Here is a 16,991-nt window from a genome sequence, read left to right as displayed (position 1 = left end):
GAGCTGGGTGACCCCCTGCCAGCCTGTGCCCCTCTGAGAGGGACCCCCCACTCCCCAGACCCCCTGCCCACCCAGCCCGGTCCAAGCCACCCTTGGCTCCCCTGCTAGGCCTCCGGCAACATTAGGAGATGGAGGGATGGTGGGTGGGTGTGGGGTCTCCTCTGGGACGACGTCTAAGTGGAATGTACCCCAGGATCACTGTGCGGTGGGGTCTGGAAGATGTGGGTGGCACAGGACCTGTGCTTCCTGCTCAATACGAGGCTGGGAGGGCTGTGATTCCAGCTGCTCAGGGGTTTGAGGCAGGAGGATGGTGAGTTCCAAGCTAACTTTGGCTACAGAGTGAGTTCAAGGGGTAACCTGTGCTGAGACCCTGTCTCAAAAACTCAAAGGAGCGGGGCGGTGGTGGTGGCGCACTCCTTTAATCCCAGCCCACGAGAAGCAGAGGCAGGCGGATCTCTGTGAGTTCAAGGCCAGCCTGGTCTATGGAGGGCTACATAAAGAAACCGTCTCAAAACAAACAAACAAACAAACAAAACCCAGAGAGAAAAAAGGTGGACAGAGATACCGAAATGTCACAGCAGCCCGAAGGTAGGGACAGCCGGTGTCCACAAATGAATGATGGACCTGTGATGAGGCCCGTGGCCACGGTGGAATACCATGCAGCCATGAACAGGACTGAAGTTCTCACACCCGCACCCACAGACAGTACATGGAGAGCCCTTAGGGACGTGGTGCTCAGTGAGAGATCCAGATGCAAAGGGCCCCACAGTGGAGTCCAGGTCAGGAAATGTCCAGAACAGGCCAATCCAGAGACAGGAAGTGGGTTTGTGGGCGCTGGAGACTGGGAGTTCATATTGAATGGAAACAGAGCTTCGGTGTGGGGAGACGGAACGTTCTGGAGATGAATGGTAGGACAGGTGTGTGAATGAACCATGCACTAAAAAGACAGACATGCCCATGTAGCCCAGGCTGGCCTTGAACTCCTCCCCGTGCTGTGTCAGCCTTCTGAGTTCTAGATGGCAGGCGTGTACCATCATACCTGGCAGAGGCTGGCCAGCTTGTCTTAGGCGGGGCGCCCCGAAGCTGCAGTGCCCTCAGCCCAGCCATGGTTCCTTCCCGTCCCTCTGCTTTTGCTGACCTGAGATAACTCTTCGGACTCAGCAGATTTCTCTGGAGAAGTTTTGGGAAGCGTTGCTCAAAATACCTGCTGCAGGTGGCGGGGGTGGCTGCCGTCCGCCACTGAGGCTCCCCGGAGACTCTCGGGGCTTGTGTGTGGGTCCTCGCGGTGGCCCAGGCTCCCGGCCACATGACTGAGGGACGGTGCCTTGTCCTTATCTGGGCTCCACGTGGCTGCGCCCGTGAGCCCTCGGCCACCCAGAGACGTGGCGTCCCGAGCGTCGGGAGGCAGGAGGGAAGCGGCTCTCCCGAGCACTCCAGACACCCCAGGACCTGGGCAGGTGACCCAGCAGGGGTGTGCGGGAGCGAATGCCCAGGAAGGTGACTTTAGTGGTGGCCGTGGGGCGGGCTGACGTGAAACTCACGTCCTGCCCACATCTCACTCTGAACTCTCATATGCGGAGCTGAAGCCAATCTGCAGAACCAGGTGGAAGCCGCTCGACCCTCAGGGCCACTGAGGCCAGAAGCCCCGGACCCAACTGGGGACTCTGAGGCCTGGGGAGGCTGCTTCACAACAAGAAAGGACCAGAGGGGTGGCCCACCTCTGAACCTGTCCCCACGGCACAGTGGCTGCATCCTGGAGGTCACGTGTCTCGTGTCCACTTCAGAGCAGCAGGAAGCTCATGGAGGTCTCGGCCGTGGCACCCTCAGGGTCGGACGGGGTCAGGCCCTGTGCTCCCCCACACCCACCTCTCCCCTGTAACTCCCACACCCACGCCCAGCCTACCCTACCCCAGGGCCTTTGCACACAGAGTTGAGTCTCCACGGAGTGCTCTCGCCACGAATCTTCCCAGGACAGCCCGGTATCCACAGACGGACGATGGACGCGCAGTGTGCCCATCCACGCGCTGGGATGTCATTCAGCCCGAAACAGGAGCGAGGCTGCCGGATCAAAAACGTAGTTCCCCAGGCTGCAGAGATGGCTTTTCAGTTAAGAGCACTCACTGGCTGCTCTCCCACAGGACGTAGGTTCAATTCCCAGCTCTGTCTGTAACTCCAGCTCCAGGATCCAACACCCTCAAACAGGCATAAATGCAGACAAAACACCAATGCACATAAAAAACAAAATGATAAAAATTAAAGGAAAAATAAAGTAAAATCTGAAAGAAAAAAAAAAGAACAATCTCTATTGCTGAATTGGCCTGCTCTGACCTATTCTTTGTTTTTAAACTTTGTAGTTATTGAATTTTTATTTTATTTTTAACTCTGTGTGTATCTGGGTATGGGTATGTACTTGCAATACTCTCCGGATTCCCCCAGAGCTGCCCAGTGTGGGTAACGGGAACTGAACTCGGGTCCTCTGCAGGAGCAGGAAGCTCTGTGAGCCATCTCTCCAACCCCGACCCCCCAGGCAGGGTTTCTCCGTGCAGCCCTGGCTGTCCTGGAACTCGCTCTGTAGACCAGGCTGGAACTCACAGAGACCTGCCTGCCTCTGCCTCCCGAGTGCGGGGATTAAAGGCGTGCGCCACCACCGCCCTGCCCTGGAATCTCTCCGACCCCTTGTTGCCCCGAGTCTTCTCCTTGCAGCTTCACGATCTGATTTGTCTTTGAGCTGTCCCTGTTCTCTGGCCTTCCTGAGCCGGCCATGTTTCTGCTGACAGGGTTGGTGTCCTCAGGGGACCTGAGTCCTTGGTGCCACTGACCAGCAGGTGGGACTTCTTCGGCACAGGCCCCTCCGCACATCCTTTCTCCTGTCGGCCATGGCATCGACCTCCTCCGAGCAGGGACATTGATTGACGCGCTGAGCAGGTGCTGTGTGGACGTCAGAACTGGCCGGGTTTCTGCAGGAGTGATCCGTTTTTGCCTGTGTGGGTCTTTTTGCTAATGGCAGGGAAAGAGCTGAGTCTCAGCAGATACGGGGGTGTGGGGGGAGAGGGGGGCAGTGAGCCAGGCATGGTAGTACATGCCTGTCATCCCAAAACTCAGCAAGCGGAGGCATGAGGATTCGGAGTTTAGGGTCGGGGTCATCCTTCCCTACAGAAAGAGTTCAAGCCCAACCTGGGCTACTTGAGACTCTGTCTCAAAACAATGGGGGAGGAAGCAGAGAGCTAGGGAGGCCCACGGAGATCCACAAAGATACCCCCGCAAAAGACTGCTGGCAATGGACTGACCTACTCTGGTGATGGGATGGCCAAACACCCTGATAGTTGTGCCATAAACCCCATCCAAGGACTGAGGAATCTGGATGCAGACATCCACGGCTGGGCCCCTGGTGGAGCACTGGGAGTCTAATTAGTGAGAAAGAGGAGGGTTTATATGAGCGAGAATTGTTGAAACCAAGGTTGGATAAAGCACAGGGACAAATAACCAAATGAATGGAAGCACATGAACTATGAACCAAAGGCTGAGGGGCCCCCAGCTGGATCAGGCCCTCTGAATGGGTGAGACAGTCATTTGGCTTGATCTGTTTGGGAGGCAGCCGTGTGTTGGTGCCGGGTCCTGGTCTCGTTGCATGAGCTGGCTGTTTGAATCCTGGGACTTATGCAGGGACGCTTGGCTCGGTCTGGGAGGAGGGGACTGGACCTGCCTGGACTGAGTCTATCAGGTCGATCCCGGTCTTCGGGGAGACCTTGATCTGGAGGAGGTGGGAATGGGGGGTGGGCTGGGGGAGGGGGAGGGGGCGGGGGGGGAGAGCATGGGAATCTGTGGCTATTATGTGGAACTGAGTGGTGTTGTAAAATTAAAAAAAAAAAAAATTTTAAAAAAAAAAAAAAACAATGCCTGGGAAACAGCTATAAACCCAGCGCTGGGGAGGTGGGGACGGAAGGATCGGGGCTCCCTGGCCAGACAGCCTAGGCGAATCAGTGAGTTCCAGGAAGAGACCCTGTCTGAAAAACCGTGGGGGAGAGCCCTTGTAGACGCCCGAAGTCCACCTCCAGCCAAGTCCACATCATGCACAGAAGCCACCCGAACCCAGTGTGGCCAAAGTAGAAAGCAGTTTAGGCATCCGGCTTCAGGTCATGCTGGACCCAGGAATCCGGCTCCTCAAATGCTGCTTCTGCCTCCCTGCTCCCACGGCTCTTGGGCTGACAGTGCAGTAGGTACCCGCCTGAGCACGGTGCCCGCCACCAGGAAAAGCCAAAAGAAAACAAACCGTTTGCTCCATAAGTGAGCACCCAAGCGGGAAGACAGGAGCCCAGAGCCACCCCACCCCTGCACAGGATGACCTGGGCAGTGTGGGTCCCGATTCTGCACCCTCGTCCCTGTGCCATGGGGCAGAGTCTGGATGGCGGTGATGGGTCCTCAACGTCCTCAGGAGGCAGGAGGAGCATCCTGGGAACCAGGTGCCAAGGCCCCAGGCCTCAGGGACCCCAGGGGAGTTCTGAGGGGCCCACAGAGCGCCCCAAGGTTCCGCCTGCCTTCCTGGTTTTTGAGGCAGCCTCACTCTGGAGCCTAGGCTGGCCTCGAACTCCATCTGTAACCAGTGATGACTTTGAACCCCTGATCCTCCCACCTCCACCCCCCGCAGTTCTGGGATGTCAGGTGTGTGCACCCTCTCCTGGTTGCTGTCTTGGGGATGACCCGCCACCCCCAGGCTTCGCACGCACTTAGGTGTGACGGTGCCAGATAAGCCCCAACCCCAGAACCCTGTCTTGCGCCGATACCGAGTTTTATGTAGCCCAGGTTGGCTCCCGACCCTCCTGTATGGCCACGCCCACTTGTACCCGCTTGATAAATGTTTAAGTGCATAAGCCGGGCTGTAAGCCACTGGGTTCGTAAGCCCAGGGCCCTGGACATACGGGTAGCCAAGAGCCCCACTCAGCCCTGTCCGCATCCCGTCCTGGCTCGGCCTCGGGGAACGGGCTCTAGGAACCCCGAGGGTGCGGACCCAGCTGGGGCGGGGTGTGGAGCCGAGCTGTCCCCAGCCGTCCCCAGCAGCAGAGTTGACGGAGCTCCGGCGTCCTGCTGCGCCCTCTGCCGGACAGAGCCGGGGCTGCACGAGGCGCCGCGCCGCGCGGCCCGGAACGCACCCTGCAGAGCTCAGCGCCTGCTGTATGCGCTCTTTCAGGACCAGCGCCCGCTCTAGGGCCCCCGTGCGGGGCTCGGGTTTTGCGGCGCTTTTCTGCGCGCCTGCTGTGCCGCGCGGGTAGCGACCGCTGTAGGGACTCGGGGAAAGAACCACGTCCAGTGGACACACTCTTCAGAGCGTAGTGCCTACTGTAGGCAGGAGCGGCCCAGCAGAGTACCGGCTGTATACCATTCCTGCCAAGGGGAATGCCTGTTGTACATGTGCGCCATGCCAGGCACAGGGCCCGCTGTATGCACATTCCGCAAGACATAGTGCTTCCTGTAAACACGTGTCATAAAGGACAGGGTGCCTGGTGTATACTCCAGGGCCCGCCGGACGCACTCCTTGGACAGTACAGTTCCTGTTGCGTATTTCCCCTGTAAATCAGTGCCTGCTGCGCGGGCTCCCCTCCCCCACGCTGTCCTCATCTCTGCCTCACCGGGGCCCCTTCTTCCCACACCAGGACTTCAGGACCGCCTCTTATTCTTGTGCTGACCCCGGCTAGGCCACCTCTCTCTCTCTCTGGCCCCTGTTCAGTGAGACCCCTTCTGACGCTCCATGCCACGCTTCAATGGGACGATGGGCGTTAGAAGTTGGGGTGATGGCCCGGGGGGCCTCCTGCCCTGGCTGGGGCTGGCGGCTTGGCTCACAGCCATGCGCACACAGAAGATGGCACTGAGTGGTTATACAGCTCCCAGTGGCTGTCCCTGGCTGGGCCCTGTCCAGCAGACTGCCCTGAAGCAGGTGTATACAGCAGGCACTGTGCCCTGCATGGAGTAAATACTGCAGGCCCTGCTCGCTGACGGGAAAGCTCTCCCCACCAGGGTCGGCCAGGTGCGCTTCCCGGAGGAGGCAAGTTCAGCGCCCGGCACCGGCTATCTGCCGTAGTGTCCTCTCCTGGCTGCCAGGGGACGCCACGGAGGAGGTGGGGTTGTTGGGAGCCTTGGAGGATCCAAAAGGAGCTGGCTAGGTACCAGGGTTGGGGAAACTGAGGCGGAGGACTTGGGGCCAGAACCAGGCGAGGGAAAGCGGCGCTGGCGGCGGGCCTGGAGGGCGGGGCTGGGTGGAGGGTCGGTGACGGCAGCGGCCGGGAATGCGCGGCAGGGAGGGTCCCTCCGCCCCCAGCGGGCGTGCGGGGCCTCGGGAGGGGATGCTAGGGACCCGGGCGGGGAGTCCGGTTCGAGAGGGAGATGGGTCCCCGGGCGTGGAGGACTCACTGGGGGAGATGGGGACCGGGTGGGGGCCCCCTGGGATGGGTAGGAGCCTGGGTTGAGCGGGTGATGGGGACGGGCTTGGAGAGTCTGGTTGCGGGGTGCTGAGGACCAGGACGGGGTACTCGGGGTGCGCACTGTCCCACTCAGAGCCCCAGCTCCGCGCACATTCCCCGGCCCTGAGTGCGGCGCCCGGAATAGCAGCCCGGTCACCCCCGCGCACCGCCCCGCAGCTGGACTTCCCAAGGTCACTGGCACCCAGGATACCGCGACCAACGTTGGGCCACGACGACGCTGCCAGGCGCAGTCGGTCAGTCCCCTGCCGCAGCTCCATGCCCAACTCTTTGCGCCCTCTCCCACCGCACGAGGGCGCCCCGGGCCTGCGCCCTCGGTGACCCCAGCCTGGGCGCGCCTGGGAGGCCCGGGTGGGAGGGACCGACTGAGCTCCCCAGTCCCGCACCTCGGGGCCCCGCCGCTTCCGCCAGTCCCTGGGGCGTCCCAGGGAAGCCTGGACGCCTTGCCGAGGGCTCTGAGCAGTCGGTAAGTCCCTCTTCTCATCCCGCCACTATCCCGGCTGGTGTGGCGACAGTGCGATTGGCTCCTTTCCCTCCTTGGGGCGAAAGCAGCGATCCGTAGGATGGTGGTGAGTTTGGGGGGTCCGCACTTCCTCCGGGGTGGAACGGAAGCCCTGCCACGCCAGTGCAGGAGAGGGGTGTGCTGCTCCCCAGAGGGCACTGACAGCCGGGGTAGGAGGCCCCCCACGAAGTCCCCTCCCCAGCCTCTCTCTTCCTTCCCGGGCCAGCCCAGCCTCCGGGGCCGCGGAGGGAGGGCTCCCGGCGGGCGGGCGTCGTGAAGCAACGCCCCGGGGGTTCCAGCCGCCTCGGTCCCCAGGGTGCCCCAGAGCGTGGGATGACCGCGTCAGTGCGGCTGACCACCGGCTCCGGCCTGGCTCCGGCCGGGCTGGGGGACCCCGGCCTTCCCTCCCCGGGGACCTGGACCCTGCGGGGCTCCGGGCTCCGGCGTGCCCTTCAGAGCGCCTGGCCCCGGCCCCGGCAGGGACTCACGGGGCCTTGGTTCCCGTCCCTCCTGGCTTGTCCTGCCAGGCCCGGATCACGAGGAGGGCGTGGGCCGAGAATGACTTCATCCGGTCCCCGCAGATGGGGGAAACTGAGGCCTCTGCCCAGCCCTACCCTGCCCATTTCTCTGCAGACCCTCGGGGCGCCGCAGCCCACGCCCCTGGCCGATGACACCATGGCACTCGTGCAGGAAGGAGGCCGGGTCAGCTTCCCCGCCCGCCGTGGGGGGGTTCCCTAAGGCTACGGGGCGTCTGGGAGCAGAGGAGTCCCCAGAGGCTGGGGCGCGGCCCGGAGGGCGGCACCCATTGCATCCCGAGTTTCTGAAGGAGCCCCCCCCCCTGCCCCCTCTACAGGGTCTAAGAGACTCATGGACACTGCACAGACGGGGAAACTGAGGCCCAAGGAACCGGAATGGTTGGCTCCTGGCCACCCAAGAAGGTAGATGGAAGGGGTGATGAACTGTGCTTAAAGGATCCCTCCCGTGGTTGCATTAGGCACCTACTGTGTGCGTTAGAAAAGAACACACTACCAATAATAACAGCTGACTGTGTGGCAGCCCGGGTCTGTTAGTCATGACCCAGGGGCTGAGACAGGAGGATTTTCCAGAGTTTGGGCCTGACCCGAGCTACCCGAGCAAGACTGGAGGAGGAGGAGGGGAGGAGGGGGAGGGCGAGGAGGAGGAGGAGGAGGAGGAGGAGGGGGAGGAGGAGGAGGAGCTAGGTCCTAGGGCAAACACCTAGTCTTCAGCACTAGAAGAGGAGGCAGGAAGGTCATGAGTTCAAGGTCATCCTCAGCTACCTAGGGAGTTCAAGGCCAGCCTGGGCTACAAGACCCTGTCTCAAAAAATAAAAATTAAAAAAATGACGTAGGCATGGTGGTGCACACCTTTAATCCCAGCACTCGGGAGGCAGAGGCAGGCGGATCTCTGTGAGTTCGAGACCAGCCTGGGCTACAGAGTGAGATCAGGACAGCCTGGGCCACACAGTGAGACCCTGTCTCCAATAAACAAGCAAGGCGCTGGGGAGATGTTCAGGGTTCGAGGCCTCATCCTGCCCTTGGAGAGAACCATGTTTGGTTCCCAGCACCCTGTCAGGCTGGGCACAGCCGTGACAGCTCAGCCTGAAGGGGCCCCGGCTCCCGGCGTCTTCGGGCACCGCACTACAAGTAAAACCGAATTTTTTGCTTTGTTTTTTTGAAGCAGGGTTTCTCTGTGCAGCCCTGGCTGTCTCGGAACTCACTCTGTAGCCCAGGCTGGCCTCGAACTCAGCCTCTGCCTCCCGAGAGCGGAGAATACAGGCGTGGGCCACCACATTCATCTCAAACTAAAATTAATTTCAAAACAAGGAACAACACATGAAGTTCCTAGGCCCCGCGGAGGGCCTGACCCGAGCCAATGGCCCCCTCGAGGCTCTCCGGAGAGGCGGGGGCTGCTGTTACCTCCTTTCTTTTTAGGGACAAGAGGGCACAGAGAGGTTCAGCTGCCCTCGGGGATCACACAGCCAGCCAGGGCTGAGATGGCCATCCACCCTGGTCCTGCCGCTCAGCGCCTCCTCTTCCGGAACCTTCTGCTCTTGCTGTGGACCCTCCTGAGCCGTGATTTGGGGGTTCCTGCTCAGGTAAGGGGGCGAAGGGCCCGGGAGCGGCGCAGGGATGTGGATGCGGCAGGGACCCCCGCCCTCCCCCTGGCTGACCCCCCTCTCTACCCTCAAGTAGGGTCCGGGGGAGTGGACGCCCTGGGGGTCTTGGAGCAGGTGTTCCAGCTCGTGCGGCCGGGGCGTCGCCGTGCGCAGCCGCCGCTGTGTCCGGTAAGCGGAGCCGCTCCCGGGGCCGCCCTCGCCCGCCGGGCCGCGCCCCTGGCCTGCCCACACTCGCCGTGCGCCCTTTCATCCCGGGGCCGCTGGAATGCGGGCGGGGCCGGGGCGGGCGGGGGCGGCCTGGCCGGGGGGGGGGGGGGGGGGGGGGGGGGGGGGGGGGGCCTGTGTGGGGGTCCCGGTGGGGAGGGTCCCCGGGGTGGGGGTCCCGATGGGGAGGGCCCCGGGGTGGGGGTTCCGGTGGGGAGGGTCCCGATGGGGAGGGGTCCCCGGGGTGGGTGGGGGTCCCCGGGGTGGGGTCCCGATGGGGGGCCCGGGGTGGGGGTCCCGGGTGGGGGTCCCGGGGTGGGGGTCCCGATGGGGGTCCCGGGGTGGGGGTCCCGGGGTGGGGGTCCCGGGGTTGGGGTCCCCGGGGTGAGGGTCCCCGGGGTGGGTCCCGGTGGGGGGGTCCCCGGGTGGGGGTCCCCGGGGTGGGGGTCCCGGTGGGGAGGGTCCCCGGGGTGGGGGTCCCCGGTCCCGGGGTCCCGGGGTGAGGGTCCCGGGGTGGGGGTCCGGTGGGGAGGGTCCCCGGGTGGGGGTCCCGGTGGGGAGGGTCCCCGGGGTGGGGTCCTGCGACGCCCGGCCCCCCTGTTTCTTGCAGACTCCCCGGAGAGGAGCCTTGCTGGGGCGACAGCCATGAGTACCGGGTGTGCCAGCTGCCCGTAAGCCGAGTCCGCCCCACCCCTTGGTACCCCCGCCCCAAAGGCCCCTGCTTGGTCTCCCTGGTCTCGTCTACCCATCTGTGTCCTCTCCCAGGACTGCCCCCCAGGGGCAATACCCTTCCGAGACCTGCAGTGCGCTCTCTACAATGGCCACCCTGTCCTGGGCACCCAGAAGACCTACCAATGGGTGCCCTTCCACGGGGGTGAGTAATCTGACCTCCTGGGGTGAAACAGAGAACTTTGAAAGGAGTCCAGAAACACCCAGAGGCGCAGGCACTGGGATGGGGTTTTGAAGCATATGTAGGAGCCGGTGAAGGGAGGAAGCGGTCCCTTTGGCACAGCGTCAACCTCTAGGCTGAGGACTGACTTGAAGAGTTTTATCCAGAGGCCGACAGTTTTCAGGCTGATCCCACTAACAGGAAATGTTGTCGCGCGGAGCTGAAAATAGCAGCTTATATAACTGGGTGCCCGGGGCAGCAGCCTCCAGATGAAGGGAGACAGGCGGGCCGGCTCGGTGGGGCAGGTAGGCCGGGCCAAGCGGGGACGCCACCAACTCCCGGGGCGCCCTCCATCTGCCTCCCCCACAGCACCGACTAGGTCTGCCGCCAGCCTGCGGGTCCCACCGGACAGGGAAGGGAAACTGAGGCACAGGCCGGCAGTACAGCCAGCTCAGGCTTGCTCTCTTACTCAAGGCAGTGTTACTGGGCCGGGATGGGAAGCTGGAGGGCAGAGTGGGGGTGTGGCCTGGAGGGCACGGAGACACGGAGTGCGGGAGATGGAGGAGACTGGGGTGCAGGGAAGGTGGAGGCGCGCGCCTTTGATCCCAGCCCTCGGGAGGCAGAGGCAGGGGGATCTCTGTGAGTTCGAGGCCAGCCTGGGCTTAGACAGAAGCCAGCAAGAGATCCAGGACAGCTCGGGTTATGTAAAGAGACGCAGTCTCAAAAACAAAAACAAAAAGAAAGAAAGCGCATGGCCTGGAGCGTGGAGCTGGGCCACGAAGAGGGCAGGGCTGGAGGAGGCGGGCGGGCGGGGCGGGCCATGGGGCCGGCCCCGGACTCACCCACCCCTCCCGCCCTCAGCACCCAACCTGTGTGACCTCAACTGCCTGGCCGAGGGCCACGCCTTCTACCACAGCTTCGGCCGCGTGCTGGACGGCACCCCTTGCACCCCCGGGGCCCAGGGCCTCTGCGTCGCAGGCCGCTGTCTGGTGAGGCCCCGCCGGCCCCGCCCCACCAGCGCATTTCCCTGTAGGCCCCGCCCCGGCCACCTCCCACCACCTACGTCGGTCCCCGCCCCTTCACGCTAGACCCCGCCCATCGCTCAGGTCCAGGCCCAAGCCCCTCCCTCCGGGTCTTTCAAGGCCCGCCCATTTGGCTCCGGGCTCCACCTACCCCTCCAGTCACACGCTCGTGGCTCCTCCCACACTTTCCTTCCAAGCCCAACACACCAATCCCCACCGGGCTCTGCCTAGGCCCCGCCTCCTTTCAGGCCCCGCCTTAATGCTCAGGCCCCGCCCACCACCAGGCTTCATCGCCAGGCCCCGCCCCTCTGCTTGCCGTGCGCTCTCTCCAGCCCCGCCCCTCTGCTTGCCGTGCGCTCTCTCCAGCCCCGCCTCTTCGTCATGAGCCCCGCCCACTCGGCGCGCCCGGCCACGCCCACCCTGACCCCGTGTCCCCGCAGAGCCCCGGCTGTGACGGGTTGCTGGGCTCCGGCGCCCTCGAGGACCGCTGCGGCCTCTGCGGTGGCGCCAACGACTCGTGCCTGTTCGTGCAGCGCGTGTTCCGCGACGCGGGTGACTGCCCCGTCCCGCCCCAGCGCATGCGCTTGCGGAGTACCGTGGAGAGTGTCCCTTTCACAAGGCGGGCTCCCGGGAGCCGAGACTCTCGTTGATTGGACATTCGGAGGCCCCGCTCCTCAAGCCCTCGCCCTGACTGGCCGCCGACAGAGCGTCCCACCCTCTCTCGAATGGATGCGCTCTTAACCCCTTCCCTGCCTCTCCTCAGTAGCATCTCATTTAATCCGAAGCTATCAGTCCCTGAGCACACGCTCGCATCCAAAGTGCACCTGGCTGCTGCGAGCCCCCAGCATCCCTCCCCTGCGACCCCGAGCATCCCTCCCCTGTCCTGTGCACCCCCCGAGCATCCCTCCCCTGCGCACCCCGAGCATCCCTCCCCTGCGCACCCCCGAGCATCCCTCCCCTGTCCTGTGCACCCCCCGAGCATCCCTCCCCTGCGGACCCCCGAGCATCCCTCCCCTGCGCACCCCGAGCATCCCTCCCCTGCGCACCCCCGAGCATCCCTCCCCTGCGCACCCTGAGCATCCCTCCCCTGCGGACCCCCGAGCATCCTTCCCCTGTCCTGCGCACCCCCGAGCATCCCTCCCTTGCGCACCCCGAGCATCCCTCCGCTGCGGACCCCCCCGAGCATCCCTCCCCTGTCTGTGCACCCCGAGCATCCCTCCCCTGCGCACCCCAGAGCATCCCTCCCCTGTCCTGCGCACCCCAGAGCATCCCTCCCCTGCGCACCCCAGAGCATCCCTCCCATGCGCACCCCAGAGCATCCCTCCCCTGCGCACCCCAGAGCATCCCTCCCCTGCGCACCCCGGCATCCCCCCGCCCCCCCACCCCCCCGCGCACCCCAGAGCATCCCTCCCCTGCGCACCCCAGAGCATCCCTCCCCTGCCCTGTGCACCCCAGAGCATCCCTCCCCTGCGCACCCCAGAGCATCCCTCCCTTGCGCACCCCCGAGTATCCGTCTCTTGTGTACCCCAGAGCATCCCACCCCAGTGCGTCCCAGTGCAAACCGCTACCCCTCCACCTGCGCATCCCAGCGCATCCCAGAAAATCCTGCTGGGCTACACCCCCAACCTCCCGCCTGCCCCAGGTGCCTTCGCCGGCTACTGGAACGTGACTCTGATCCCCGAAGGCGCCAGGCACATCCGCGTGGCCCAGCGCAGCCACAACCACCTGGGTACTGCGGGGCGTCTGGGGAAACTGAGGCTGGGCGTGGGGGCAGGCGGTTCCCGCGAGCGCAGGCTGACTGGGTTCTTGCAGCGCTGGTGACCCGCGACGGGCGCTACGTGCTGAACGGCGCGGACGGGGTGCCCAGCCTGCCTGGCACCTATGAGGCTGCGGGCACCCGCGTGGTCTACACCCGCGGGGCGGGCCCCGAGGAGACTCTGCAGGCGGCCGGGCCCACCTCCCAGGAGCTGTTGCTGCAGGTGGGCCCGAGTGGACGGCTGGAGGCGGAGCCTGGGACACAGGCGGGACGCTGGGGTCAGTTAGATGGGGAGGCAGGGGTCCGAGGGGCGGGGCGGGCCACCAGCTCCCGCGCCCTCCCGCTCCAGGTGCTGCTGCGGGAGCCCAATCCAGGCGTGCACTTCGAGTTCTGGCTGCCCCGGGAGCGCTACGGTCCCTTCCAGGCGCAGGCGCAGGCCCTGGGCTGGCCCCTGCGACAGCCTCAGCCTCGGGAGGTGGAGCCTCAGCCTGCGGACACCCCTGCGGTCCCCGAGGCCGTCCCTGCCCGGGTTGCATCCCTGACCCCAGGTGAGGCGAAGGCAGCGCGGGGGTGGGGTGGGGGAGCGGTATCAGGCAGGGGCAAGGCCCGTGTCACTCATGACAACACCCCCTCCCCCGTAGACCCCTGCGGGCCATGCCCTGACAGCAGGGGCCGCGCACACCGGCTTCTGCATTACTGCGGCAGCGACTTTGGTGAGACCCCTGACCTTCGGCCCCTTCTGCTGACCCCGATGACCCTTAACTCCTCCTGGATAGTTGCTCTGACCCTCTCCGTTGACCTCAGCTGACCCCCAGTGTCACCTTCGTGCAGTGTTCCAGGCCCGCGTGCTGGGCCGCCACCGGCAGGCCGAGGAGACCCGCTATGAGGTGCGCGTCCTGCTCATCTACAAAAACCACTCACCGCTGCGCACTCGAGAGTATGTGTGGGCGCCAGGCCCCTGCCCCTGCCCACCACTGGCCCCCCATCGGGAGTACCTACTGGCTGTCCGGCGACTGGTCAGCCCCGATGGCACACAGGACCGGCTGCTGCTGCCCTACGCGGGCTATGCTCGGCTCTGGAGTCCGGCGGAGGACAGCCGCGTTCGCCTGGCTGCTCGCCGCTGTCCGGTCTAAACCTCCCGCCGCGCGAGCTCACCAGCTGCTGCTTCTGGTGTCGGGTGACTCAGAAAAATCTCCCGCCAGGATATTTCGAGACACTGTGTTTGTAACCTTGGCTGGCATGGAACTCGCTGCGTAGACCCGGCTGGCCTTGAATCACAGAGATCCGCCTGCCTCGGCCTCCCCAGTGCTGGGACTAAAGGCCTGCGCCGCCGGGCTACCTTTCCACCAAACGACTTTGGTCCATCCCTTTTAAAATTACTATTTAATTCCGAGTATAAGAACTCGGAAAAAGAACAAGGCCTTCCCCGCTGCTCATCAGCTCTCTAGGCTCAGGGACGCCCTAGCAGAGGCAGCTCAGACGGTGTGTCTAAATTACTGTCTTTTCCTGACACCCCCTCCCAGGGCACTGGACCCACGTGAGACCAGCACAGAGGTGTCAGAGTTTGGGGACACACAGAGAATCGGTGTGCCTCCTGACCTGGGCTCTGTCCAGGCTACCAGTTCATTTCAGTGTCTGTACATCATGGGTGTCTGTCCTATAGTCTCTCAGCAAGCCGTCCCCAGTGGGGTGTCCCTCTCTGGGTCCTGCCTCGGTCCTATGGTCTAACCTGTCCTCAGTGACATCCAGGACTGGGATCCAGAGGCCAGGGGACTGTCAGCCTTGCCTCGATCCTCCACAAGACCCCCTGTGGCTCTGACCCATCGCCTCGCCCTTCCAAAGGCCTCAGTTTCCCCATCTGTTAGCTCTGTCTACGAACATTTATTGAGCACTGACTGTAAGTGGGAGACCCAGCAAGTCCTGGGGAGGCATAGTACTGTTCTGGGATAAGCAGGGGTCATTTGTGTGGTTTGTTTGTTTGTTTGTTTTTGTTTGTTTTTCCGAGACAGGGTTTCTCTGTGTAGCTTTGCGCCTTTCCTGGAACTCACTTGGTAGCCCAGGCTGGCCTTGAACTCATGGAGATCCTCCTGCCTCTGCCTCCCGAGTGTAGGGATTAAAGGCGGGCGCCACCACCGCCCGGCTGGGTCATTTGTTTAATGGGTCTTTTATGGCACTGGGGTGTAGAGGGCACCAAGAATCTCCCCCAAATCCCACACCACGCGCAGCTGGGGTCTACAGGGATCTGCGGGGTCCTAGCGCCCCCTCGTGGCTGGACCACCGATTCCCAGGGTGGGAGATGGTCTGCAGGGCACAGCTCCAGCAGGCCGTGGCGACCTCACACTCACCTATAATGGCTGCCCAACGTGACCCAGGGTCATCTCGGGCCAGGGCCCGGCGCTGAGTCCAGTGCACATGAGAGGAGTAACCCGGAAGTAGCAGGAAGGCTCAGGGGGCTGGTGGTGCGGGTCAGCCGGGAGCATGAGGCCGGATGCTCCCCTGGGCACCGCGGCACTGTCCAGCCTGCCGGCTCCAGTGACAGACAGGTGGCTGTCCCCCAGAATGCCGTTCACCTCAGATGTGGCTCTGTGGTGACCAATAAAGGGGGGTGTTTTCACGTGAAAACACTGGGGGTCGTCAGTAACTGGAATAACCACAGGGAGACACCTTGCTGGCCCAGACCTGTGGCCCCAGTGGGGAATGGAGGCAGGGTGAGCATCAGGGCCACCTGGGAAACGTAAGGAAGACCCTGTCTCAAAATAAAGAGTAGGCGGAGGGGCCTGAGGCTGTGGTTCAGTTGGTAAAGTGTTGCTCCGTAAGCGGGAGGGCTTGAGTTCAAATCCTCAGGCGCTGTGTGAACAGCTGGGCAGAGCATCCCTGGGCTGATGGCCAGCCCTGCCAAATCCATGACTTCCCGTCAGTAAGGCCTCACATAGCCCAGGCTAGACCCTAAGTCACTATGCAGCTGAGGATGTCCCCCATCCTATCCTAACCCACACCTGGCTCTTATGTAGTTTAACAGGCAGGAGGAGGTTTCTGGCCTGGCGAGGAGGGCCCTCCCTTCCACTGCCTCCCCATTGGCTGCCCTGGGTGGGTGGGGCCCACCTCAGACGGGAGGCGCTTTTGCCAGTTCCCTCTTGCTGCCCCCCCCCCCGACGCCCAAGCTGGATTCCGCGCCCCCCTCTGCCTGTCCCTACCCACCCCCTCACCGCAGGCCACACGGTCAGATCAGACCAGCTGCGACAACCCATCTCTAGTGCCCAAGGGGCAGTCACTGGGACTGGGGAAGGTTAATCAGTGACTGCCCTGGATCCTTCCAGAGCAAAAGCCAAAGTCCTCCCCGAGCTCCGAGTTCCCGCAGGTCCCTCTGCCCTCAGGCTCCCTCCCTCTCCCGCCGCCGCCACCCACTCTGATCCAGAGACAACATGCCAGGCCCCATCCTGCACCAGGGCTTTGCATAGGCTGTGCCCTCTGCCCCGGGACCTTTGGACAGCAGCTCCCGTTGCCCCTGGCAAACAGTCTTCCTGACCTCACTTCCGCGATGATTTGGTTGAATTTGTTTTTATTACTTTCTTTAGGACTTAATATGTAAACCAGGCTAGCCTGGAACTCACCGTGTAGCTAGCCCTGGCTGTCCTGGAACTGCTCTGCAGATCAAGCTGGCCTCAGACTCATGGAGATCCTCCTGCCTGTGCCTCCTGAGTGCTGGGATTAAAGACCTGTGATACCTCACCCAGCCCAAATACTACTGAAAAGGTCTCATGTAGCCCAGGCTAGTCTCAAACTCCCTATGTAGCAGGGGATAGTCTTGAACTAATGAATGCGCTGAGCCCAGCATCTCGAAGTTCTTACCCTTCTCCACTGGAATGCACCGAGGTGGGGGGGGGGGAACTGTGGACTGCTCTGCGCTGTTCCATTTTTTTAAAATTGTGTTGGATGCATAGAGGCCACACATCCCTAGCAGGGAGAGACTGAGTTACACAGTACTGCTCGTGACAGTCACCCTAGGAACCA

At 63.2% G+C, this 16,991-nt stretch overlaps 2 protein-coding genes across 8 annotated transcripts; one reads left to right on the top strand and one right to left on the bottom strand.

The window, feature by feature from the left end:
* Positions 1-479: 479 nt before the first annotated feature.
* On the bottom strand, positions 480-2,017 carry LOC114684142. The gene is made up of 3 exons (XM_028858619.2): positions 1,909-2,017; positions 1,205-1,536; positions 480-895 (listed from the first exon to the last, which is right to left on the bottom strand). Exons 1-3 carry the CDS (start codon positions 2,015-2,017, stop codon positions 509-511), a joined length of 828 nt encoding a protein of 275 aa, XP_028714452.1. The 3' UTR covers positions 480-508.
* A 4,597-nt stretch (positions 2,018-6,614) lies between these two features.
* Positions 6,615-14,951, top strand: Adamtsl5 (ADAMTS like 5). 7 transcript variants are annotated; one of them, XM_037198207.1, is made up of 14 exons: positions 6,615-6,706; positions 7,023-7,039; positions 7,606-7,674; positions 7,826-7,923; positions 8,925-9,088; positions 9,186-9,277; positions 9,924-9,984; positions 10,079-10,187; positions 11,064-11,191; positions 12,755-12,953; positions 13,037-13,203; positions 13,330-13,528; positions 13,622-13,693; positions 13,812-14,951. In XM_037198207.1, the coding sequence occupies exons 4-14, from the start codon at positions 7,884-7,886 to the stop codon at positions 14,111-14,113; spliced, it is 1,533 nt and encodes a 510-aa protein (XP_037054102.1). In that variant the 5' UTR covers positions 6,615-6,706; positions 7,023-7,039; positions 7,606-7,674; positions 7,826-7,883; the 3' UTR covers positions 14,114-14,951. The 7 variants fall into 7 exon arrangements, with proteins under 7 accessions (XP_037054102.1, XP_037054103.1, XP_037054101.1 ...); XM_037198205.1 differs by lacking the exon at positions 6,615-6,706 and adding an exon at positions 11,665-11,776 and having other exon boundaries at positions 6,955-7,039; positions 12,867-12,953; XM_037198208.1 differs by lacking the exon at positions 7,023-7,039 and having other exon boundaries at positions 6,619-6,706.
* Positions 14,952-16,991: the final 2,040 nt, after the last annotated feature.

The sequence above is a fragment of the Peromyscus leucopus genome, chromosome 22 (genome assembly GCF_004664715.2).
Source record: "Peromyscus leucopus breed LL Stock chromosome 22, UCI_PerLeu_2.1, whole genome shotgun sequence".
NCBI lineage: Eukaryota > Metazoa > Chordata > Mammalia > Rodentia > Cricetidae > Peromyscus > Peromyscus leucopus.
The sequence above is the reverse complement of the archived record's forward strand: the minus strand, read 5'-3'. Positions and strand labels throughout refer to the sequence as shown.